Source organism: Zophobas morio, unplaced genomic scaffold (genome assembly GCF_036711695.1).
Source record: "Zophobas morio isolate AGI-343-1 ecotype UQ-CSIRO unplaced genomic scaffold, CSIRO_AGI_Zmor_V1 ptg000046l, whole genome shotgun sequence".
In the NCBI taxonomy this organism is placed as follows: Eukaryota; Metazoa; Arthropoda; class Insecta; order Coleoptera; family Tenebrionidae; genus Zophobas; species Zophobas morio.
Genome location: NW_026972151.1, coordinates 3,818,696 through 3,844,467, shown reverse-complemented (window position 1 = coordinate 3,844,467; position 25,772 = coordinate 3,818,696). Strand labels below are relative to the sequence as shown.

General features: G+C 37.0%; 1 protein-coding gene across 3 annotated transcripts in view; it reads left to right on the top strand.

The window, feature by feature from the left end:
- LOC135142394 (potassium channel subfamily K member 9) overlaps positions 1–25,772 on the top strand; it is a 273,018-nt gene that overhangs the window by 95,885 nt on the left and 151,361 nt on the right. For 2 of the 3 annotated variants that reach the window (XM_064074106.1, XM_064074107.1), the window contains exon 3: positions 3,471–3,771. In XM_064074106.1, coding sequence (XP_063930176.1) covers positions 3,471–3,771 — 301 coding nt within the window. The remainder of the gene's footprint in view (positions 1–3,470; positions 3,772–25,772) is intronic. The other variant, XM_064074108.1, reaches the window with a different exon arrangement.

Sequence of the window (25,772 nt, the reverse complement as noted above, 5' to 3'; positions counted from 1 at the left end):
AACGTACCCAATGTCTTCAATGGTGCTTGTCTCCCATACGAGTATAATTTCTTCGTGTCTGGCTTTTATCTTACTTGCTTTCAGGTTTTCCCAACTCTTCTTGTCTATTACGCTGCATGTTGCACCTGAATCGATAAGAAATCTTGCCTTGGCCCCTCCGACTAAAACTTGTATACTGTCTAGGTCGCTGTCTTCGTCTTGTACTTGGAAAGCATACTCGTTGTCTTCCAGATCTCCAGTTTCGACGTTTCGGATTTTTTCCCTTGTTCAGTCGTTTTCTTCTTTGTTCTGCAGCATTTCCCCAGATGTCCTATCAGCCCACATTTGTTGCATGTTTTATTCCTTGCAGGACACTTCTCATCACTCGCTCTGTGACCTTCCTCGTCGCATCTGTAACATTTGAACTCTTTGGGTGGACGCTTCGTGTTCATTTTCTTTTCTACTCTTCGGATGTCTTGACTTCCGGCTTCCATTCGCCCGGCTTGTTTCTCGGAGGCTTCGAAGATTCTTCCCAGCTCCTTGGTTCGATCTACGGTTAAACTGTCGCCTTCCTTTAGTAGTTGCCTTCGCAGATCATTTGAAGTGCATTTCTCGATTAGTTGGTCGATGATCATGTCGTCTGCGTTGTTTCTGAAGTTGCAGTTGGCACTCTGCGCCTTTAAGCGGGTGACGAACTGGATAATGGTTTCGCCTTCTTTCTGGCTTAATGACCGAAACACGTGCCTTTCGTACGTATAGTTCTTTTTTGGCTGAACAATTGCGGTTAGTGCTGTTTTGCAGATATCATACAGTCGTGCTTGCGGCTCATCCTCCGTTTTCGATTCTGGAAGCGTATACCAGACCTCTTGTACACCTTCCCCGGGATGGTGGAGTAATAACGCCCGTTTTCTTTTTTCATTTTGAATCGCACTTGCCTCCAGAAATAGCTCGAACGATCGTAGCCATCGGTCCCATTTCTGTGCTGTTTCCGATTCCTCCCCCGTCGGGTCGAACGTTTTGACACCCGTCTTGTCGGCATTCATCTTCTTTACCCTTTTCCTCGTCGTCAATGTTGTGTTAATAAATGTGAATTGAATCGGAGAACAACGTGTATTTATTAACGTACTATTACAAGTGTGTTTCTACATTTTCCACCTGTCACTTTTCAATGCCAATCTGCATTCCCGGCCGTACATGTCGGTACATTAGGACACTACAGCTTCGTTATTTTTTTTTCTTTCACTAGTAGCCTAGAACTAACAATCATACTTGTTCACATGTGGTTAAGATTGATAATAATTATAGACTAAGGTCTATAAAAAAAAATTGAGGTTATGTAATGCCTGACAGGAAAATTCTGGTAATTTTAATTGGGATACTTTTCAAATTGATTTCATGTACCATTTAACGAATGACATTCTTGTAAATCCACGTCTCTTCTAAATATACAAACAATAAACAATACATTTTCGCTGGAATTTTGAAATATGTAGTAAACATTTTTCAACTTTTCTAGTAACGGTCATAAACGAAGTATGGATTTCTAGGAGGATATGTTAATACCAAATTTTGCTTGTGTTTTAAAATAATTTGTGCTTATTTTGATTTAAAAAATGTTTTTCCAAAAATTGTGTAGTCTATTTATGTTCCAAGTACCCCATCAATTTTTTTCTCATTAATTAATATAGGTACCTGATCGGTGTCTTGTAATAATTTAATTTTGCCCTGCACAATATTTAATAACATAGAAAAATATCGTTATGTGTTATTAGATAGAGTTTTCCTTACTCAGCTCTGAAGTATAATCAAACAAATCCAGTGTTTTAGAAAAAAAAAAAATTAATATCAGTCACAGTGTAAGAAAAAATAAAGCACAACACTCAAACCACCTGAGTTGTACGACCTATTCATTGTGTTCCTCTGATACTTGTAAGACCCTCTTATATAATTTGGAGTTTTTGCTAAAATTTGTTTGCCTAGGGTAAAAAACCAAGTCGGATTTATAAATCACAAGTACAGAAATTAGTTACTTCTTAAAATGTAAATTGTATTTACCATGCAAAATTTTTGGATGACGCCGGATGGACGCTTTTACAATACTCTTCTGTTAGCTTCACGACAAAAACGTTACTAAAATTAAGAAATTTATTTGTGAGACGCCTTATAGAGTTACTAAATCTTTTAAAGTATTCATATGTTACAAAAATACCATTTTTTTGAATGTTAAACAAACTACAAATATTGTAGATCTGTGGCAATTAAGACAAGTCATACAGGGTGATTTCGAAATATATGCAATAATTGTAAGCAAGGCATCACGTACCTTAGTAATGTGGAAATATAGAAAAAACAAATATAGAAATGTCAAATAGGGCAAACCCCCTATGTACCGCCCTCGATGCGATGCCACTAATCCGTCTTTTAGCTGTAGAAACAAATGGTGGTCCTGAGAAGGACCAATTTTTGGTAATGCTTCGTGATAATGTTTTTATTCTGACGGACGTTTGGTCCGTGCCATAACAGTTCCATATTGTTTATTAGAACACAGAGCAATTTAGAATGCTATTACCTTTTCACAATAAATGTTGAAAATGCTGTCATTGACTAGCAATACAAGGTTCAACATGTTTGCACGGATACGTAAAAACATTCCGGGAGTTCCACAAATTGTAGCAGCTACTACTTCCACTCGTTTTTGAAGTTCTTCGATAGTTTCTGGACACTGTTGATTCCCATAAACTAACTGTTTGATGAAAAGACAAGATAAAAATCATACGGATTGAGATGGGGTGAACGCGGATGGCAAGCTATTGGTCCGTTTCTACCGACTCACTGGTTAGGAAAAGGGTTATTTAATCATTCATTTACTGATCTAGAAAAGTGTAGTGGTGCTTTATCATGCAAGTACTACATGCGAACTCGTTCACCTAAAGACACTTTCATATCTAGCTGCTCCTCCAACACATTGTTTAAAAACTCGAGTAGTAAGGTCCAACTGATACATGACTCACCCTTATCATGTTTTTGCACGTTGCTTATCAGTGCGTCGCTTTTTTGGTTCCTAATCCAATTCATTGAATAGTAGTTATGGTGGATCAAGAAACACTGCAAGTGGGTATAACCATGTATATTTAATTTCAGATATTTTTTCTAGACATTGATATCATTTAGGAACGTGAACTTTACACAATGCAATAAATCTTATTGTGAGTTATTCCCCACTTTTTTTATTGCACACATTTCGAAATCACCCTGTACATGGACAAAATATAATTTTCAACACAATTTAGAACAAGAAATTTTTCAAAATTTGTTACGTACTCAAAATTTCAATTAAATTGGATGTGTTGGTATATGCAGACAAAGTGAAATTATAATCAAGTTTTGTAATAGACATCTAACTGTTTCGATTTTCTTTAAATGTGTTATATTTTCTGATATTCTTTTATTTGATAAAACTCGTAAATATAGTAATCCATAATTTTTTCCAGGTTAGTTACACTGTAGCCGGGGCATTCATATTCCGCTTCGTTGAAAAAAGACATCAAATGCAAGTAAGACTAGACGTTATCCGAATTCGCAACGAAACCGTCTCAAAATTCTGGAATAAAACTTTGCAATTAAACAATTTTGCCGAAGCCGAGTACAAGAACCAGATTCGGGACGAACTCAAAGTTTACCAGAAAATGATGGTCAAGTTCATCCAACGTGGATACGATGGAGAAATCTACTCGGAGAAATGGTCATTCGCTGGAGCTTTCTTGTATTCCTTGACCGTCATAACCACAATCGGTAAGTCTGTTCTTTCTTTGTTCTTTTTTCTAAATTGATCTCTTTTATTTTTTCTGTCATAGATATATTAGTATAAAACCAGTTGTTTTATTTTTGGGGTGTTGCCATCTTGACCCTGACGCGACAGATTTGCCGCCGCGTGAAAAATTACCCACTTTTTACACTCGTTACACAAACAACTATCATAATAGCGCTCACTCAGCGCTCCTCAGTGCCGGTGCCAATTTTTATTTGTGTTTGGGCGATGATGTGATTTAGAAAAAGACCATTAAAATATTTTCGTTGTATTTCATCATTTCACGTCACAACAAATCGCTACACAAACATTATTTTCCGGTTTTTCAACAGCAATTACACTACCCTTGCGTGAAATGAGTGATTTTTGCCACCGAATCGGCACGGATTGATAAATTGCTGCCACATTAATAAATTTTAATTATAACAAAGCAAGTTAAAAATAAAACATGATAATCACGGTGATGAGGGTTGAAATTAGCCGCCCCCTGCACGTTTCACGTCGCTGTATGTATGACGGAGGTAATAAATCAAAAGGGTACTGTATACATCAAGAATGCCGCCATAGATTGTACATGGAAACCACAGTGTGACTTTCTGCAGGGTGTGAAAGGGTGGAATTTTTAATTAGCAAAGAAGGGAGTTGATTTCGCGGTGAAAGTTTCCACGAATATTGTGGAGGAAATAGCTAGACGGGGGTTAGTCAGTGTAATTTCTCATTCCAAAATTGCATTGAGCGGTTGTTTACGTAAAATATAAGATTGTTTGTTCGTTTATATACGGTGTGTTTACTCATGCTCATACAAATATTGATGCAAAATTTATAGATGAAAACTAAGAAAAACGCTAAAGGGATCAGTTTTTGTTGTTCTATTGAATAGAAAATTTTCTGATTGATATTGTCGAAGTAAAATACAAAATACGTAAGATAAATTGTATAAAGTTTCTTGTTTATTACGTTTAGTTTGGTAAATACTAATCTTATACTTGTGGTTTATGAATCTGCCTTGATTTTTAATCATAACCACTTTACAAAAATACTGATTAGCATTGAAATTGAACAACCTGAATTGAATTTATTTGAACGTTTGCCTTCAGGTGGAAGGTAAGTTCTGTCTAAATAACTTTAGACGAATTTTTTCTACAGTTACTCGTTCAACTAAGTTTGAAATTCTGTTAGTTTAAAGGCAGATATATAGCGTTACATAATACCAGCAGTGTTATTATCAATATAAACAGCCATTTTTATCGCTAGTGATTAAGCAAGTGCGAAACATATCTCTCCCAGACGAATAACTAGCAAAAAAGGCTATATTTTTGTCAGCTTTTAATTATTTATGTTGGTAGTTAAAAATTTCCACCATAAAATCGTCGCATGAGTAACGCGAGACTATAATGGCATTAATTAAACGACAAAAAGAAGAATGAGAAGCATGTCGTCAGTAATAAAAAGTAGGTAAAAGGAAGCTGGAGTAAAGTGCACTTAAAATAATATGATTAACGCTATTTTAGACGGAAATTCTGATGCAAAAACGTTTCATTTCCCCAGGCTCGCTTACGGCTAAAGCCGGCTGAAATGAGTGTGAGGCAGCTTATGAAAGAAATCGTCGAAAAAGGGGTTTTCGGAAGACTAAATACTTTGTTGCATTGTGGGGGCTTTGGAGCGCGGAAAATATGTAAAATGCATTTTAAGAGACAGAGTATTGAGCGTTTCGGTTGCTGCTCATTGCAGAGGTAGTGCGATAATGAAAAAATATGACAGTGGTTGCCTTGTTATGAAGAGTAATAACTGAAATAACGGTAATGTTCCCAAAATGCATCGCCGTTCAGAGGTAAACTCGAATAAATTAAGTAAATGACAGTGCATTATGACATACATAATTTATTTCTACGTAATTGAGTAATTTCGGGAAACGAACACGTATTACAAGTTTTCATTATTCTTTGCTAGATTTGTGTTAAATCTTTCATTCGCGTTCGGTACTGGACTGTAGAATGTAATAACATTAATAGTAATAATAATGATAATAGGCTTTTATTTTGCATTGAAAAGAACAAAATTGAAAAAAATGCAAGACAAATATTAAAAAAAATGTTTAGATTCTGTAGGTAAGCGAAGACAAATGTTGCATTTCCCGTGGGAATCGAACCGCACGTTTACCGCTTGCCGGGCGCCCTTACCACTAGACTACAGAGAAGCTTATCTTTCCTCGCTTTCTACTACGTATTATTGTGCCACCACAATTCCAAAAAAATTAAATTAAGTGAAGCAATAATAACTAGATTGATGAAAAATATGCATTAATCGAAAGGCAACAATAATTCTTTTATTTTCTTACGAACGCTATTTAACGAAAGATTAGCCGATAGATCTTTCGAAGACTCAAATACTGATAGATGATGTTTAATAAATATTATAGAACAAGTTAATTAAACATACGTTTATTCACCACAAGATGTTGACATCACGAGCACACAGTGCGAATGAGATCAACTCTTTGAGTGAATAAGTACTTACGTTGAATTTAGTCGGCGCATATATGTTTTTATTCAATTTTGACGAATTTTATGAATAAAATTTCAAGTAATAAATAAAAATTCGAATCATAACATCTCCAACCGAAAATTTGTGTTTTTGCTAGATAAAAATGTCTGGAATTTTGGAGGGTGAAGATGAAAACGAAGTTTTTGGAGCCTCAGCAGTCCTGGACGAAGCTTTGGAGGCTATCAATAAAGTGGTGCCAGCAAAATCCAAGCATTCGTATGAAAAAGAGTATACGAATTTTTGTGAGGGGAGCCTTGGTAATAGCGTCTCGAGGTGCAGCACTAGAGATACTGCAAACTCTCTCCGAAGAAGATAGAAACAGATACATTGCCCTAACTGCTGCTCTAGAACTTGGATTTGGGGATGAACATCTGAGACAGGTTTTTGCAGCCCAAATGAAGACAAGAACCCACAAAGTTGTAGAGTCCCTTCAAGAAGCAGATGTCAAGAGACTGGTACGTCTTGCATACTCCGACGCACTACCATCTTTTCAAGATAGGCTTGCTATAGAAATCTTTGTAGATGGAATTCGCGACATTGAAGTTAACAAGGTCCTACAACTATCAAGGTATCAGACATCATCTGATGCCTTGATTCGTGCGCTGGAGGTGGAGGCAGCGTGCAGTTCTTCAAGAACATGATACAAAGTTGCAGCAAATAGATGCCCTTTTCCGAAGACAGAAGAATGATGTAGCTCGTAAACAAAGCATGGCACGCTGTAGGAATGGGTGCCAGGGACATCTGAAACGTGATTGTGGTACTGGATTAACAATTTCAAGAAAAAGCACACAACAGAGGTCTCACCGAGATGTAAAAGGAGCCGGTGTTCTGAGGAATGGGTTCACTGGTGAGAATAAGGCCGCTAGCAAAGTGAAAATAAGAAGTTTCACCAGCGGTAGTAGTACCACGATACCGGGGAAGATTTATGAAAATCCAGCAGCAATCACCATCGATACTGGCGCTGAGGTAGAACCTATACCTGAAACGATCAGAACGAAAACTGTAACTGGAGAGTCGACGCCAATCATGTGTGAAGCATCGCTAGAAATCTGTATTGGTCAGCTGAGAATAAGACATCGGGCTCTCGTGGCTGGCTAGAATGAAATATGACTTCATTTTGATCCAGTGAGCGAAGTCCTACGTATTGGAAATCAAGAGTTCAAGCTGAATCAGCGTTGTATTGGAGCGAAGCCTGCAAGACTGATCGCTTATCAGAACTGCAAACATTGCGATGAGGTTGAGCAGGCGAAAGCACGATTCAACCGCAAGAAGAAAGCAGTTGTAGAAGATGTTGAATGGACTCCAACTCGGTGTAGAAAGAGCCAGGAGGAAGAAAGGGATATTGAGCCGCTCCTCAGATGGAAAGAAGATAAGATAGACCGACCTAGGTGGTCGGAAGCATCAGACGGGTCACCTTCTTTCGAAGCATTATGCGCTTAATGGGACTCCTTGCATCTCGAGAACGGATTGCTTAAGCGAGCCGGGAAGCGTCCGGACGGAAGGCATGTCAGTATGCAGTTGGGGTTTCCAGCCACCAGAATCAAGGAAGTACTTCGGGAGATGCCCAAAGGGAGTTTTGGTGCTCATTTTGGTATCAACAACACGCTTTCAAAAATTAGGGAGAGATTCTACTGGGTCCGTTGCCGACAAGACATCTAGAGCTGGTGCAAGAAGTGTAGGACCTGTGCGGCGGTTAAAGGACCGATGCAATCAGACAACGTCGGTTCGCCTTTTAGAAGAACTGCAGGAGACGTAGCGGGTTCCCTCCCAGTGACCGAAGAACGGAACAAGGAAACGAATAAGGAGAAGCTGCCGAGCGTTCACGAAATGCTGGGCCTCAAGAATGGAGTGGCGAATGGTAGAATGAAGACATGTTACGATCTTAGCCACAACTTAGTAGGGTTCCAGGCGGGAGACGCCGGTACGACGCCTATCGCTCTTTTAGTATGTAGTATGATTCATCGGCCAGTCGAAGCGGCGTTCGCTAAAGAAAGGCCTGCAAGCGGAAGTCGCGATGGATTCGAGAAAGATCTCGATTGTGAAACATCGAAAACGGAATGTGGGTTTAAATGGAGGCCACCTTCGGGAACGAGATTATTCAGTCGAATCACGAGTTCAGCGAATTAGTTTGTACATAAGGTAATTGCTTTATAGTTAGTCGTGTAAATCCGGGTCATTAAGAAATAAATTGTTGAGTTTTACCCACGCCGATTTTATTCACCCATTTAACGTAACAGGAGGAAGCGAAAGCAAACAAAAGGAGTAGACGAAAGAATAATTTTGGCTTATATTACGGAACGGTCTAAAGTGCTAAATATTCGTTACTATGATCGTATTATTCCCAACTGAAGAAAATGTTATCTGTGAAGGAAAATATTGATATAAGCAGGTTTGTGACATCGTAATGATTAATTATCTATGAGGTTTAAACTATTCATTGTTATAAATTTCATCAAGTGTCAGCTTTCCTAAAACAACAGTCTGTAGGGCATAGAGCAAAGAAATCCAAGTTGTTCATACTCAAAGAAAAGAGATATATCACTCCTATCGTTCGTTTATTCAGACTCCATTCTTTCCTCAATACACGCCTCAATTTACCCATTGCTCCGATCACCCTACCTCTCAGACTCTCGACTTGCCGCCTAAAATTCATACGCTCACTAACTCTTACACCCAGATACCTCCCTTCTTTCACATACTTCAAACGCTTTTCCTGAACCCTCACCTTCGACGGTCTCGACTTAGGAAACGGTCTCTTCAGCAGCGTCATAACCGTTTTCTCCATGGAGATCTGGACACCCACTTCATTCCCCCAACCAACCACCATTTCCATCACTTCCGTTCCCACATCCTCAATCTCATTTTTATTATCCGCCTCAATCATACATAACAGATCATCCGCATACGCCACACTATATCCCCCTTCTTTCATTCTCTTCCAACAACCCATCCATCATCATGTTCCAAACCGCCGGTCCACAGATATACCCTTGTGGACATCCTCTACAGACCTTCCTTTCCACCTCACTTGCCCCTCCAACCACACACACTTTTCCGATCTCTAAAATAACTCGCCCAAACTTTGATCTCCTTACACCCAACTTCTATCAATTTACTCAACACCGCATTGCAGCTCAGATTATTATCAAACGCACCTTTAAAATCAACAAAAATTCCCAACACGTACTTCTTTTCCGACCACTCCACAACCTGTTTCATTCTTATCCATGCATCCTGTATTCCCAATCCTTTCACGAATCCGAACTGAGACCTCGACCTTCTTCTTTCAAGTACCCTCGCCAATCTCCCCACCAGTACCCTCTTAAACACTTTGCCCATCACACTCAAAAGGCAGATAGGTCTAAACGACCTCGGTAATGACCTATCCTCATTCATGCCTTTCAAGAGGATGACCAGTCGCGCTACCTTCCCTTCATCCGGAACCCATCCTTCCACTATACATGCATTAAATTGTAAATTGCTTATGTGGATTTTTCGGTTGGCAATTAAGTAACAATAAACAATAAACAATAAATAACAATTAAACACCTTCAACACATACTCCGGAACAGTCTCCCACACAAGCGTCAACATTTCAGGCGTCATACCATCCATTCTTCTTCCTCATACATACTCCTCACGCTCCTTTCAACCTCATCATAATTCACTCTCTCCACGACACCTTCCACCCCTTCATACAATTCATCGGGAACGTCAACTGGGAAAAACTCTCTCAACAATACCTCTACCGTATCCCCCCACGTTTCCGTTTCCCTATCACCGTCCCATACGCCTACCAGTCCTTCGTTCTTCTCACTCCTACAGAGCTTATAAACTGCACCCCAGGGATCTACGTTGCCAACAAACCGCATAAAATTCCTCCACCATAAGACCTTTGTCTCCTTGATGGCCTTTTTATAATGTTTGAGCAAGCCCTGGTACTCCAACCTGCACGTCTCGTTTCCGTCCAAATTTCCCTCTCGTTTACGAGTCAACTGCCATTTTTTCTTGCTTTTGCAACTCGACCTTTTAAGTCCTTTAGTTGCTCGATCCACTAGGCTGCTCTTTTACCTTTACCCCTTACAAACCTTTTTGTCGCCTTGTCCATAGCAATGCAGATCCATCCAAATTCCGGACAGGAAGACTCATAAACCTGAAACATTTACCACCATCATTGGAAATAGTTCTGTTCCTGTTATTGTCGTTTTTCGGAAGTACAAAGTATTACGGTCTGAAAAGATTTCACACAAACGGTTGTTCATCGATTACGAGAATAAAAAATGCACGGTACAACTTGTAAGTGTAAACAATTTTTCGACAATTCGTATTGCACAATTTCTAGACCTTCAAAATCCAGAAGAATACACAAGTCATAATTTTAGCCGTTCGACTACAACTCTACTAGCAGACTCTTGTTATGCCTCAGCACAACTTGTTACACTTTTTCGGAATGAAACGCAGCACAAACACTATTAACAGATTTTATTAAACTGAAGACAATTTTAGGATCTTTTACACAGTAGTCGATAGCGCAATCACTTTAGTAGGTATCACTATAACGTTCCGCAACAAGACTTGACTATATTCTTAATGATTACAACAGCAGGGCTTCCTTATAGATATATCCAAATTATAACAAACAAAGTACATGGTTCAATTTAAATGGAAAACAAGAAAGATCAAAATCCATCCGGATGTTTGATATTGACAAATTGATACAATTATTGAACTAATGCATTAGAAGAGATAAAACATAATTAGTTGCCTACATTAGCCTACAGATTTGGAATAAAATATTATAGTTAATAATAATTAATTGATTAATGACATAAGAATAGGGGTTCTTAACACTCTAAGGCAGATTTAACAATTGTAAGGAGACACAGTGGCTGGCGTTCGAATAGTGCTGTGGAAGAATATATAGAGGATTCTCTGAATAATAAAATCGAAAGTTCGAGAAGAATTATTGAGCAATCATCAACAATCATTAACAATAGATCTGTCTTGAATCCGGCAGCAGGCTCCTCTGTGTCAAAACAAGAAATTAATCATCAACACATTATTTTGCCCATTCATCAGAAATTTTATATAAATTTTAATAATTTGAATAACTGTAACTATTACATTTCACAATATAAAGACAAAAACTAATTCAATGTTAATATTTTTCTAGAAGAAATAAAAATCTGTTCTTCACTGAATTTTTTTTAACTCAGTAAACACTTTGATTTCACTAGTGAATAATGAACTCCTTGTGAAGGTTACTATGTAGTTAATAAAGTCAATTTGAATTGTGAAACGGAATAGAAAGTTTTTCTATCTTTAACCACTCCAAATTTTAACGTTTAGTTTCGTAATCAGGGCACATATTATAAATTATTAAAAAGTAATTCAGAATTGACAGAACCAAACTTTCACATAGTTTTTTTCCATCTTTATAATATTTGTAATGTACCAAATTACGCTTTCTTCCTCAAGCTAAAAACAATGGCGATTTCAAAATTTCAATATTTCTATCCGTTCTCAAGATATAAGTCTGTGGATTTTTTTCAGAATTACCTGTATACAAGGAAGGTAATGGTAACTAATATTTTCAGTATTTTGAACAAGAGTTCGTAGTTTAGCAAATACAAATATACCCTATAAAAATTTATTGTCAATAACGAGAGGGACCGTAGCACAATGGTAAGAAATATTTATAGTTCACATCAGTTCACCCGAATTTGTCGGAGAACATTTAGTAGGTACTTGTCCACACAGGATCAGATTTGTGCTAATTTAAGAATAAGTAAAATACAGTGTCACTCGTTCGCCTCAATTTTAGCAAAATGACTAATCAGTAATGCACAAATCTAAGATCAGAAGCTGTAGTTTTCGGAAAATTGTCAAAATAAGTAAAAACAAATTTTGTGATTTCCAAAAATTATGAAATTTATTTTAAAAGCGATCTGGAAAATTCTAAATAACTCTTCATAGTTGTGCTATAAGTGTAATAAAAATTGTCTGTTAGGCTGGGTCCCGCCAAGTTGGGATTTCTGATGTTGCAGACGCTGTGGCAAAACATACAATCATTCTTTTTGTCGCCTATAATCCTTTTGTCATGTTATGATGTTCCTCGAGGTGTAATAGTGGAAAAACCAATTGCTAATAATCAAATGTTCATTGAAAAAGGGCTATTTTATTACTACTTCGTTTTACATGTGGACGTTGCAATGAAACAGCGGTGAACAGGCGGCGTGCCGCTGAAAACTAACACATTTGGCTGACTTAAGTTTATGAGGTCACCTTCACGCCATCGGGAGTTGCGCCTTCGGTCGGGAGCGGCGGTGCTCGGGCGCCTCCTCCTGGTCCTGGGGGCGGCGACCCTGGAACGGGAAATCGCGTGTGGATGGTATGGTGATACGGGACGGAAGCGCGGTGGTGGAATGCGACGCATGCTCAACAGTTTCGGCTTCTTGCTCTAACAAAAAAAAAAAATGGTAACGGGAATACGGTTTTTCGCTCGGGGACGGCTATTCGAAAACGGTACGCAAACAGGCAGAGAACCCAAAACGGTACTTACGATGGTCGGTTTTCACTGGGATTCTCCACTCTCAACTCCTACACCAACTTTTCCAGATTTTCCTCGTTTTCACTCAGATCAAAATATATCTCACTGGTGACTCTCCTTCGTCCAAATAAATTATTATGTATTTCAAAGATTTGAAATTAGCAGTTTGAGTTGATCGGCCTTTCACGAATTCATGCTGAAAATGTGCTAAACTTTTGTTAATTATTAAATAATTGTACAGTCCTGTATAGATTATCTTTTCAAAGATTTTGGAAAAAGTGTATAAAACAGAAATCGGTCGGTAATTATTAATATCAAACATTGATTCTTTATTTTATCTTCAGGTACGAAACAGTTTATGTTTATTAAGTTGTTCTGTTATCCTTTTGTATCTCCCGCGGAACGCTGACAAGTGTATTTCGGTCACCTTCTGTGAGGCTTCCTGGTACCGGGGTGAAATCAAGTACTCAGGGAGAGATAGTTTTAAGTACCTGTTGCTGAGAAAGACTCGTCGAGTTAAATCTAGAAATTCAGCGTCGAGTGGACGTAATCGAAATCTTTCCGCACGTGTTGTTGTTTCGTCGGGCGCCAACTTAGACGCGTGGCCCATACCGAGTGCCTAGATCGTAAGCCTCCATCTCTAAGCTGAGTACAAGAAAGGTAGGTGACTTTTCGTCTACATCTTTCAGCTTCGATTTCTTTTCGGAAGTGTAAACCGCCGCGAAAAAAGGTTGTTAATGTTTGGGTTCATCTGGAAATATTTGTTGACACATGTCGTTCAAGATTTTACGGTATATCATTTAAGAAATGTGGCGCATTATATATGTTTCCAATTTCATCTGGGGCCGTGGGACATAGTTAAAAGATTTTAAATTTGTGTTTGAGATTTCAAAGGAAAACTGTTTAATGACAAATAGTAATCGTTAAAATTGTTAGCCAAGAGTGCTCACATTATTTATTAATATACCACTTTCACTTCTTAACTCGAATGTTACTGAATTTTTTAACAGCTGTTGTTAATGTTTAATAATACTGCTCTTTATGCCTATTTTGCAGTAGATCGACATTTGTTCGTGTCATTATAAATTACTTTTTGACGTGACAACGTCTTATAATTCGATTGAGCCGGCTGCACGCACGAAAAAACATGACTCATGCGGCGTTACGGCGTTACCTCGCTCTGAGGCGTTCCATGTAAGGCTTGAAGTGCAAGCGAGAACGCGGAACGATTGTAAGAAATTAAATATTACACATGTTTAACAGTTGTAAAACAATTGCTCAACGCACATTTATACTTGTAAAAACTATTAAATTGTAAAAAAAAAATTGACATAATTGTATTTATGCGTATAAATAAATCTAACTTGATCAATTTCATTGTGATTTCTAATTACCGCCTTCTCTATATACATACAAATCTATTAAACAAATGAAATTAAAATTTTCTTTTGAAAAATGCTACCATTCCATCAGTATTTTCTTAAGACGTTGTCACGTTCAACTATCGTCAGTAAACCGACTTTACAGACAACCGATTTTTTTTCCTAAATTAATTTTCTTTAATTCAATTTCTTCGGTAAGTTTCGTTTTTAGATTATTACCATTACTTATTTGAATCTCAGGGAACGTGGATTAAAATGAGTTTTATATGTCTAAAAATTAATGCTACAATCGAAAATGTTAAAGGCAGAATTTAAAAATGTGTATTTTTTAATATGTGTAATGAGCTGATTTCCTACACTTGCTGTGGGAAACCGTGCGAAATGAAAGGATATTGACTGCAAACTGTACAACATACATTTTTTACAAATCCATTGTAAACCCCAAACTTCCACTTGAAAAAAATCCTTATCTTTCCCCACAAATCACACCCTTTCCTCACACAACCCTTGTCTTTCCCGCCCCGCAAAAATTTCTTGGTTACATTTGATAATTAGCTGATAAAACGAAGGGTGAATCCTGCGATGACCTCGATTTTCCTCCACGCTTTGAAACAATTAAAGCGAATTTATCTGTTGAATTTCGCCGGTTCGACCGGCCATAAATTGCGACGTTTAGCTTTTCACCGACGTTTTCTAGTTAGGAAACTGTACGGCAATCTTTTTTTATTCTTGTTCTTCCGCCCCCATCCGTTCCGCCCCGATAAATTCGCGGAAGCTGAGACGGGGCGGTGTATTATCGCGTCAAGGCCGGGGGTGGCCCTAATTAAGGGTCGAATTTCCCGCCGATGCAGATCGATGGTTAAGGGGGCGTTAAACCGAGGCGACGAAATTTTCTCAGACACAACAGGCCGCACACCCGCAACACCAAGCAAATTCCCATTTATCATGAAAACACGAATTAAAAAATATTGCAAGAGGTTTATTGCAAAGCATACTTGGATCTATGTTAAATTACAAAGACAGAACAGAAATAAATTCGTCTTATTGATTATAGCTTTATTTGTGATATTTCTCAGTAGACTTTAAACTTTTACATGTTGCTGATTTAGATATTTATGTGTCTGTAAAATGAACTATTAAAAATCGTTGGTAAATTTTTGATGGTTTTAGAGAAAATGTTTTCGAAATCGTTGAGAAAACACGTATTTATATCTTTACGTTTGCATATCAAATGCAAGTCTAAAATAGTGTTGTGAAATTTAAAATATGAAAAAGCCAGCCATAGAATGTGACGTGTCTTCTTCTGGCGCCCCCTTAAGTCTGTCGTTACGATTCAAATTAGGTTTCACAAGAGTGGGGGCTGATTCGGCGGCATCGACAGGCCGTTCATAATTGATAACTCTCGAAAACCGGAAAAATTCAAAGTCGTTAAAACTTTTTCCGAGAGCGGACTAATGTCTTTATGCAAACTTGGGGTAATTTGTCAAAGGGTGAACCAGTTCGAGGGACAATTTCGTTATCACTTTGCGTACAACATGCGGATTCATAATTGAATTGGGGAAATGAGGAAAAGTTTGGCAGACATGAGACGAAACTATGATGATTTAATGTCGCGTTTAATAAAAGGCTTGCGCAAATTTCGTTATAGTGAAAGAAATGAAAAGAGAACAATAGGCGCTGAAACAATGGGGTATTGACGCGGGTTATATATGTGTCGTAGGAATTTCTTTGAAGCTTGAAGAAAATTTCAAACGCTTTCTTTGTGTTAGTACGCGACTTATAGGCATTTTTTGTGGGATCGGGTTTTTTTTTACTTACCTGCGCTGTAAGTTGTGCTTGCCGCTTAAAGTTGTCATACCCGTAAAGTTCCTAGGCTGATAAGTAACTGAAACCCTTAATTTTAGAATATGCTCTGATCAATTCAAGGATAGAATTACAATACCAAAAACAGAAATACTGAAACAACATTCACTTAATAGAATTGGCATACTGTTTTCTTTTTTTTTCAAAAAAGAAATAACATCTCATCTCCTCTTTGCCAACTATGTAGCAGACGCCCTTCTGAAAGCATGGCCGGTATAGGTTATGGGATTTTCTTTTTCCAATGGAACAAGTTCAAAACCTTACATGTCCCAGTCAAAGACTGGCATGGTTTAAAAATATTTCTGGCGTATATAGTGTGGCACTCAGATTGAATTACATTATCTTTGCTACCTTCGCACATCATAGAAAATATTGCAGTGATCAATTGTGCTGACATTTATTATTTTTATTTTATGTAGAAACTCGACCTATCTTGTTTTCAATTACTGATGTAAAACTGTATTGAGTGTTATCTCATACAACTTACATGATATCAAGTTACATCTTTTGTGAAAGGAACAAATTCTGTTAGTTCGATACTCCTTTGAGCAAGTCGAATAAGTTTTTGGGTTAGTTTGTGAATATAATTATATAACTTTAATTAAGGTGCTAATGTCAATGTAGACGACGCAGACATATTTCCAGTTGAGTTACCTAATCTAAAACCTTATTGGCATAGTTGTCGCAAACAATGTTCTATGCTAGTTTGCATATAAAAAAATACTTGAGGTGAAACTAATTATTCGGACAAGTTCGTTTGCTAAGGTGATTATAAATGTTTCTCAGATTGCAGTGGGTCGTAAGATCTGCCACCTACACTACTAAGTGTACTTATTTTATTCATCCAAAATTGTACGTATTTGTTGTATATTAATAAAAAAAAAGATTTGAAATCATGTTTAATTGCCAACTTCATATGGGTTTTGTTTATGAAATGTGGGAATTCGGTCCACAATGTAGTCTTGATGAATTTTATTCAATCCATAATTTGGTCAAAATCATAACAAAGTGGTTTGGCTACACACTTCGCTGCAGAGAAGTATCCAAGAATAAATGTTCAAAAATCAAGGTGTAGAAAACATAAATGATCACACAAAATAAGGGTAAAATATCCTTTTGCTTTCCAAATCTACGGTGAAATTAATTCAAGCGGTAAGATTTTACAAAGCTCTTCCTCTCAAACCGGTGTTTACTTTTAAATATGAATATCAACAATGTACTATTTTTAAAAACTTGATTGGGGAGTTTTTAAGTGTAATTAATAACATACGAAAAACCATGTATTTTAGATACATCATCGCTAAAGTAGATAAGTTTGAGTAAATGAATTTCTGTTAAAACATTCTAAAATCACTCTCATATATTTGTCAAAAACCTAGGCCTTGTTTTCAATGAAATACAGAATTATATTACTCCTACAACAATGCGGAGGAAAATTAACTCAGCACAAGCTTTATAAAATACATAGCGTATTGCATAAAAAATCTCGTAATAAAGTTACAAATTCCTCTGTTGTCTTACAAGCACATAAATTTCTAGAGATTTCGTGACGCAGACATTTTACCCTTACAAGTAAGGATAAACAAGCAGGGCACTAATTTACCAAATTAGTGGTCATTTAACTACCTAGTCACACTACAGGTTTCTCGACTCGTCAAGGTTTTGCGATGTATAAGATTGAAGGATAAAATAACCTTATGCCAATTACACGTGTGGGTTACCATGGTCAATTTTTAATTTACCGTAGATTTGGTAAAATTGAATATACACAATGTACCAGCAAGCACACACACTCGAGAGAGTACTTACGTTTTTTCTGTTCAACTCCCAGAAACTCTTTGGCCAGCTAGTGGGGAAGCAAACAATCCCTACTACCAACAAAGTTTGGAAAATCGTGAATGCATGAAGGGTGGTTACATAGTTGAAAGGATTTACTCTTTTGGAGGCGGTGTCGCGACACCACAAAATTTTTTCCTTAAATTCTTGCCAACTTCTGGAAGTATTCTTCTTGATTCTCTTTTACTGTCAATGAATAATTTGAATAAATCCTTGAAATTTGCCCCCACGTTCGTTTCTTGAACTTTTGAGACTATTTTATATCATTTCATGAGAATTTCATTCTTGTATGGATGTTGATATTCAACCACTCCTCTGACCACTGTCCAGTATTGTATTACAGTATGCAGATGTTTTACCGGACTGTAGAATAATTCTAATGTCACGATTTAGTCAGAAAATGTTACTGACATCTCAAATACATCTGAATACGTTAACAAAATCAACAATCTTTTGGAGAACTCTCTGCATTTCTAAAACTCCCAAATCTTCTCGAAAATGTCTCCAAAGAGCTCATTTCAAAATATTTCAAACCAACTCGTTTATATGGTCTTCCAAAAATTCACAAAGGAGGTATTCCCCTAAGACTTATTGTCATCACTATTGATTACCCCATGTATGCCACTTCTAAATATCTGGCAAACAAAAGGATTCTAATGGATTATACGGGCAAAACCTCTTCACATGCCCTCAATTCCAAACATTTTATTCAACTCTTGTCTAATTGGTCATTTGATCGCAATAACATTCTGATAAGTTTCGATGTCACGTTGTCATTTACCAAATTTTCTGGTTCAGATTCGATATCCATTATTCGTCAAACTCTGCCTTTTAGCTGATTTAGTAGAAAAATACCTAGCCTCCACATGCTTTGTTTCCCGTAGTCAATTCTATCAACAGGTATCTGGCACACCAATAGCTACAAACTAGATGACAGACAAGCCAAAGATACAATTTCTATCTCTCCTGTAGGAAAGATTTCCTGCCACATATTCTCTCATAAAGTCACGGACCAGGAGGCAAAAATTTTCAAAAAAGAAAACGTCAGAATCAGTTTCAAACCACCTGTAAAGTGGCCCATTATCTACCTTCTTCCAAGGACAGACCTTCGGAGTCGTCATCTAAAGAGATATTTACCGCGTCCCTTGTTCATGCGGTGTAGTTCACATAGGTGAAACTGGTCGTTCTATTAAAACTAGAATATCTGAACACCAAGTTGCATTCGATCCGGTTCCTTCTCATCGTTAGCTATAACAAAGTATCAACACGATACAGATCATCGAATTCTGTTCGACAACCAAAAAATTCTAGCTAAAATTTCGTATTACTAAAATAGGAAAATTCGAGGGGCCATAAAATAGTCCCAGCATACCAGTCCGGCACGCCCTTTATCATCACCTACTCCTTCTACATATGTAACTAAATAATCCCCGGATATTTATTTCCGGTCAGATAAGATTTAACCTCGGTTTCTTTCTCTTCACTGGACTTTTCGTTCTTTCACTTCCTAAAGATGTCCCTTACGAAAATGGGTGGAACGTCAAAACCTTTAAATGCCAGATAGTCCCAATATAAAAACGTTTTCCAAACGGAATAAGTCTATATCTTTAAATCTTATTGTTACCGCCAAAAGTGAAACAAAATTAGTACCGCCAAGAATACTTAATTTGGAATTGTCCTAGGACTATTACTCTGTTATGTGAAAATATTAATAAATAAATAAACTTAAACCAGGCAGCGTAATGATATTACGTCTGGATCTGAGAGTAATACTGTTTAAATATCAAAACTTAAGACCACTTTCCACACAATATCACTCTTCAAAGAACGTGTAATGAGGTGGAAGGAAGGTTGATTCTTGGTACTGGATGAGATACTTATTACAAGTTAGATTCTCACAATTACTAGCCATCGATTGAATTGTTTGAATTTTCAAAGTTCTAAAGCTGTGGGTGTTGTTCAATGAGTTCATTTTTTTTTCCTTTTTTACTTGCAGAGCGTAAGCTAAGGAAATACAGTAGTCCAGTCCATCGGACGAGTTGCCGCTTTTATGTTTTCTCGACGTTTCATGACCCCTAAAGTATGAAAAAAGTAATCTCTCGTTTCCGTCTGTCTGTCTTGTCTGGTGTCGGTATCAATTTTTATTAGACACGTAATATCTGAAACTGCTAGACCCATTATTGTCAAATTTTGTATGTATCTTATGAAACATCATGTAGATGGTTAAATGCTAACTAAAATTTGGCTAGTCATCCCCACTAACAATTTGTTGACGTCATTTCATCCGCTTTCAGTCTTTTCACTAAACGTTCAAATTTTCGCAAAAACAATTGCATGGTATAATAACGTTATATTACCACCACGAGATATGTGAGCTCATGACTCAGTACCTCAGCGGTTGTCGGAAACGTGACGACTGCATATCTATTATGTTTTTTCTCATTACATTTTTGTAGCGGGGCATTTTAAAAGACATTTTGCGATGACGTCATCAAAATTTTTGGAAGGACATGTATATCAGTTTGGAAAGATGTAGTGTAATACTAAAAATAAAAGTACTGCATTCCCAAATTTTCGGGAAAATGAATTGGGTCATTTTGAATATTGATTTATAACCAATAAAATAACGTAACAGTGTTGTATCTCCAAATTTTCGGGATAATGGAGTGAGCTATTCTTGATTTAATCAATAAAATAAATTGACTCAGTCATTAATTTTTTTGAGCCACCTATTAAGCAAATCTAAAAAACATGAATTGAATGATAAATCACAAGTACAGACTCATCATATTTTGTACATTTTCACAGCAAAATTTTGGGTCATCAAATTTTAAAGCGAATGAGCAAATACATTTTGATTAAAAATTTATCATGCTTATGATAACTTTAAAACATCTCCAAGATTTCAAAGCATTCGGTTTTGTAGTTCCTGATTAAATAAATAAAATAAATTCACCCTATATATGCAAATCCAAAAAATATGAATGGAATGATAAATTACAAGTACAGACTCATCATATTTTGTACATTTTAGATAGGATATATTCGGCAAACTTTTGATCTGACGTCATCAATTTTTTGGAGGGGATAAGTAAATGTATTTTGATTAAAAATTTATCATGCTTATAACAACTGTAACCCATCTGCAAGATTTCAAGGGTTTCGGTTTTTCAGATTCAAAATTAGATTGCAAAATGTTTCATAATTTTGATTTTTTTTTCCAAAAATTTGGACATTTCGGGTAAAAACTAATAAAAAAATAAAATACGGAGTCGTAAACTGCATGTGTATGACTATGTTATTTCATGCAATTTAAAACCCATTTACTATGTGCAATTTTGAAGTGACGTCATCACATTATTGGTGGGGATAATTAGGCAAATTTTGGTTATCGTTTTACCATCTACATAGCATTCTTAATATAAATACAAAATTTGACAACAATCGCCCAGTACTTTCGGAGATTATCTGTCTAATAAAAATCCGGGACGGCAGACAGACGGACAGACAGACGGATAGACAGACAGACAGACGGACAGACAGACGGACAGCCAGAGGGAAACGGGAGACTTATTTCTTCGTACACTAGGGGTCATGAAAGGTCGAGAAAACGTAAAAGTAGAAAGTTGGTCGATAGACTCGATTACAATACTTCCTTTGCTTGCGCTCGGGAAGTAAAAAATACAATTTGTGAATGATTTTGCTAAAAAGGTGAAAACAAAGTTAAATAAACCCTTGGAAATGGTGTTCATTTTCTTGTATGCGTAAATTGACAGGTGTTTTGGAGCTCATCATCACATATAACAGTTGAACGAAAGCGGTTAGGATATTGTTTGGATATCATGTGCTGTTAAAGTTGCCTCAAAGAATATGAGTTCGATGGTCAGTCAGTTTTAATAGAATTGAGTGGTGTTTCACACAAAAGACATGTGGATTTCCAGCACTCAAACACACAGCTCAAACATCTCATATTTTGCGAATTAACATAACCTCCAAAACAAAGCCTTCAACCGTGATTCAAATTGATACAAGCTCTGTACCCGATGAAACCATCCTTCACCTGAGACGAATGTTAAGTCCACCAAGTTATCGTCAGACGGCAACGGTTTATAATAGGCATGGACTTTATACGTAGAATGGATAATTTTACCAAAATTGTATGGAACATGAACCCAAGGACAATCCAAATTCTTGCGAGCGATGCTTTAATTAAGTTGATGGGTTAATTTGCATGCGTTGTTGAACATCTTCCACGACTTCACTGGTAAACAATGTTGGCCGTCCAGCACATTGTTTGTGGTTTTTACTATATAAAAGTTATCAAAAAACAAAGATTTTGTATAATTTTTCAAAAAAGCGGGATTTGTTGAACTGTACTTCAAGGGCGAAGGAAGTTCTGTCGAAGTAACCTTGGACCAATTTTTTTTCTTCAATTCACCGACCTCAGTTTTGGTATGATGTTATTATGTTTGTCGAATGTAATAAATCATTATTTAATGGGTGTCCAAAATAACTTCTAGTCGTTGAAGTGAAGTAGACAAAAACCCTGAATTTACTGGGTTCTTATAAGGTCCATTACAAAAATTCTATTTTTGGTCACCTGTGACTATGTCGTCTGTATTAGGAGAATTATTTTTTTTAACCAACACTAAAACTAACAGCAATACAAACATGGAAAGGAACTTCTTTAATGTCACCACAACAACGGGTACAACTGCGACGGTTCAAATATAGACACAAGTTCAACAAGCACAAGAAATTGAGGCACAGAAAGTAAAAGTAGAGAACTTTGAGGTCTAACGTTGCAACAAAAGTAACAAATACTTAGTCTCTAGTTTGATATGTGGTGATCTCACAAAGCCATGTGGAGACCTTAGTGTTAAAATGACACGCTTAAGCTTTTGGGTTTAAGAACTAGGCAAGAATCGTCCACTGCTTTTCTCGTCATTACTCTTTAAGACGTGTCCAAGCTGATCTCATAATGAAGTTTTTTCGTTACCCCGTCGAGCCCAGTTTAATACGAGTACACCCCTACCATAACCACAGTGAAAGTTGAGATCCCAGGTTTTATCGGTATCTGAATTCTCCCTTTTTGTCAATTTGACTGCGTTGTTACCTAGTTCGAATCATAGAAGAAGTTGATTGATGACAGTTCTAGGGAAACTAGAGTATTATAATGCATTAGTTGATAATTTCAATAATGTGGAAAGTTAGTCGTCCCGAGCGATACTCGCGAAATTTCATAAAATTTTCCTTCCAGAAGGTTAAGCTTCCTGGGACATAAGTTCTTCAACAAATGTTTTAAATCGCTTGGTACCTAGTTTTGAACTGGTGAAAATTATCTCGTACAGGGGACGAGGAGTACGAGTATACAGGGTGTCCCAGAATTCGCGCCATTCCCGTGAATGACATGTTCCCTGTCCCGAACTGTGCCGTAATTCGCAAAAAGAATTGTCCAGGCTTTAACCGTGTGAGAACTGGAAGGCGATTAAGTTGACCAATAGAGAGGCTGCTTTTATATCCGAACGTTTCTGTGTTCAAAGTTACCTATGCCAAGGACAAAAAATCCGGTAATACTAAAGTTGAATGAATTTTTTCCGAATCCCCCTCCGTCAACAAAAGGAAACAGAAGTGTATTCGGTACAGACACCAGTAGCCTCTCTAGCTCTATGACAAACCCTCCTTCCAGTTGGTGCAGGTTATTTTCACAAACGGGGTTCTGGTGGAGGTAAACCAGAGCCTAATAAAGCAAGTTCTGCAGAATATGGTACCCACGAATTGGATGTCGGGCCGATATGTGTTAAAGGTCCGGTCCCTTTAATTGGAAAAGCTTCGAATTGTAAGGTTCTGAGTTAGCCTTCATTAAAGGAAGGCCAAGGAATATTGTATTCTCTTAGGATATACATTTAAAATAATCCGCCCTACGATATCATTAAGTCTTTGACTTGGGAGTGATAGAAACACGACACAGTGGGCAGACGACCGTCTGTCTTTTTCCAGTGCCGTCCAGTAAGTATCTCAGGTGGGCACTGCATTCTACTACCGAAAGACCGAACAATCCGTTGCATCCTATCCCTAAATTCAACGGGCACCTATTGGTGTATTTGGCCAGTACCTCACTTCGAGATTCAATAAACTTCGTCGTTTGTGGTCTATTGAAGTACCCCTGTTTGCGGTTCGCCGAAAATTTGTTTCATTACAGTAGCATGACATCTAAAGCGGGTTACTCACTCATTAGTTATGAGTAGAGAGCGGAAAATATGCAGCAAAATTTTGAAAAATATGATCATATGATATGCACCAAATTTATGCAAATATGCAGTAACTTTCATAATATATGCAGAGATATGCAGTTGCATATGCCCCAAAAATTAAAAAAAAAAACTTAATAAGCGAACTAAATTTATTTATAAAATTCAAAAACAGGTTTCCCGAGCTTACGTTTTATTACAAAAAATACATAAATCACATTGCAAAGTGTTTGATTACATCTCACTAACACATAAATCACGTTTTTAAAGATAATATTCTTGTACTAAAAAATAAATATAAACAGATTAAAAAATAGTAGTAATCCACTATTTAATTACTTCCTACTATTTTGGTAACAATTTTTTTTTTAGATATTTTTCGAAATATTCTAACAAAAAGTTTTTCCGGTGATTCTAAAGTAAATGTATTTGCAAATAGAAAAACTGCGTACTACGTCCACAGATGTAAAAATACTTACCGGTTTTAGGGCAGGCGCGACAAAACACAGTTCGTTCCTGAAGAATAAGTTCAGGAAAAGGTTTAATCCATAAATTAATTTGAGTTATCTTCGACATATTGATACACCTGTATCCCTTTAAATGATTTCAATACAAACTCACGATGAAAAATAATAGTATAACGTCCCTTCAACCACCACTATACGTACCATTAGTACACTTAACTAACGAACAAAAATATTGGGAAGGAACGGTATTTCAAAAGTAATTAGGGCGCGAATTTACCTGGAAGGATGGCTTAACACCCAGTGCTGTCTCCAAACTACCATAAAACCCAAACCTTTTCTAGTTATTTGAAGCTCAGGACAATGTTTGCAATATGATTACTAAATTTCGTTTTTGTAGATAAATGCCGATAGAATGACAATAATTTTTTTTGCAAATTAGCACAAAAATTGATAAAAATGCAAAATATGCACCCGTTCGGTGAAATATGCAGCAGAAGGCAAATATATGCAAATATGCAATTTTTTTATAGCTGTATTCATTTTTAATTAGCATGATTCGTTCACATATTAAATAACAAGACTTATATGCAAAAAATAGCGGATATGCAAATTTCATAAAATCCGCTCTCTAGTTATGAGGTTGACATTCCATAGAATTGTTCCCTTTCTTCAAAATACTTGAAATAGTTCGTGAGGTTGCAATAGTGTGTCACGAATGGCCGACTACACCTCCTATGGTACAGGTTACCAGTACCGACTAGCTTGAGGTGTTTCTTTGGCTGATAAATCCTAGGACCACGGGGTTGGGTCACAAGCCCTACTGGACGGGTGCCGTCCTTAGTCGTATCCACTTAGATTGGACTTAAGGGACTAGTAAAAACCTCTGGGGACGGTTTAGCGCCGAAATACGCACAAGGCATGAGCCGTGTACTCCTATTGTGATGTGTGATTACTGATTATTATTTATCAGAAAAGAATCCAGGTTGAAATTGTACTCTCTTGTCAGAAAAATAAAGTTATTTTCTTTTGCAAAGATTTATTAAACCCACGTAACAATTGGTATTAGAAGTGGGATTCTCGCAAAAGTTTTTG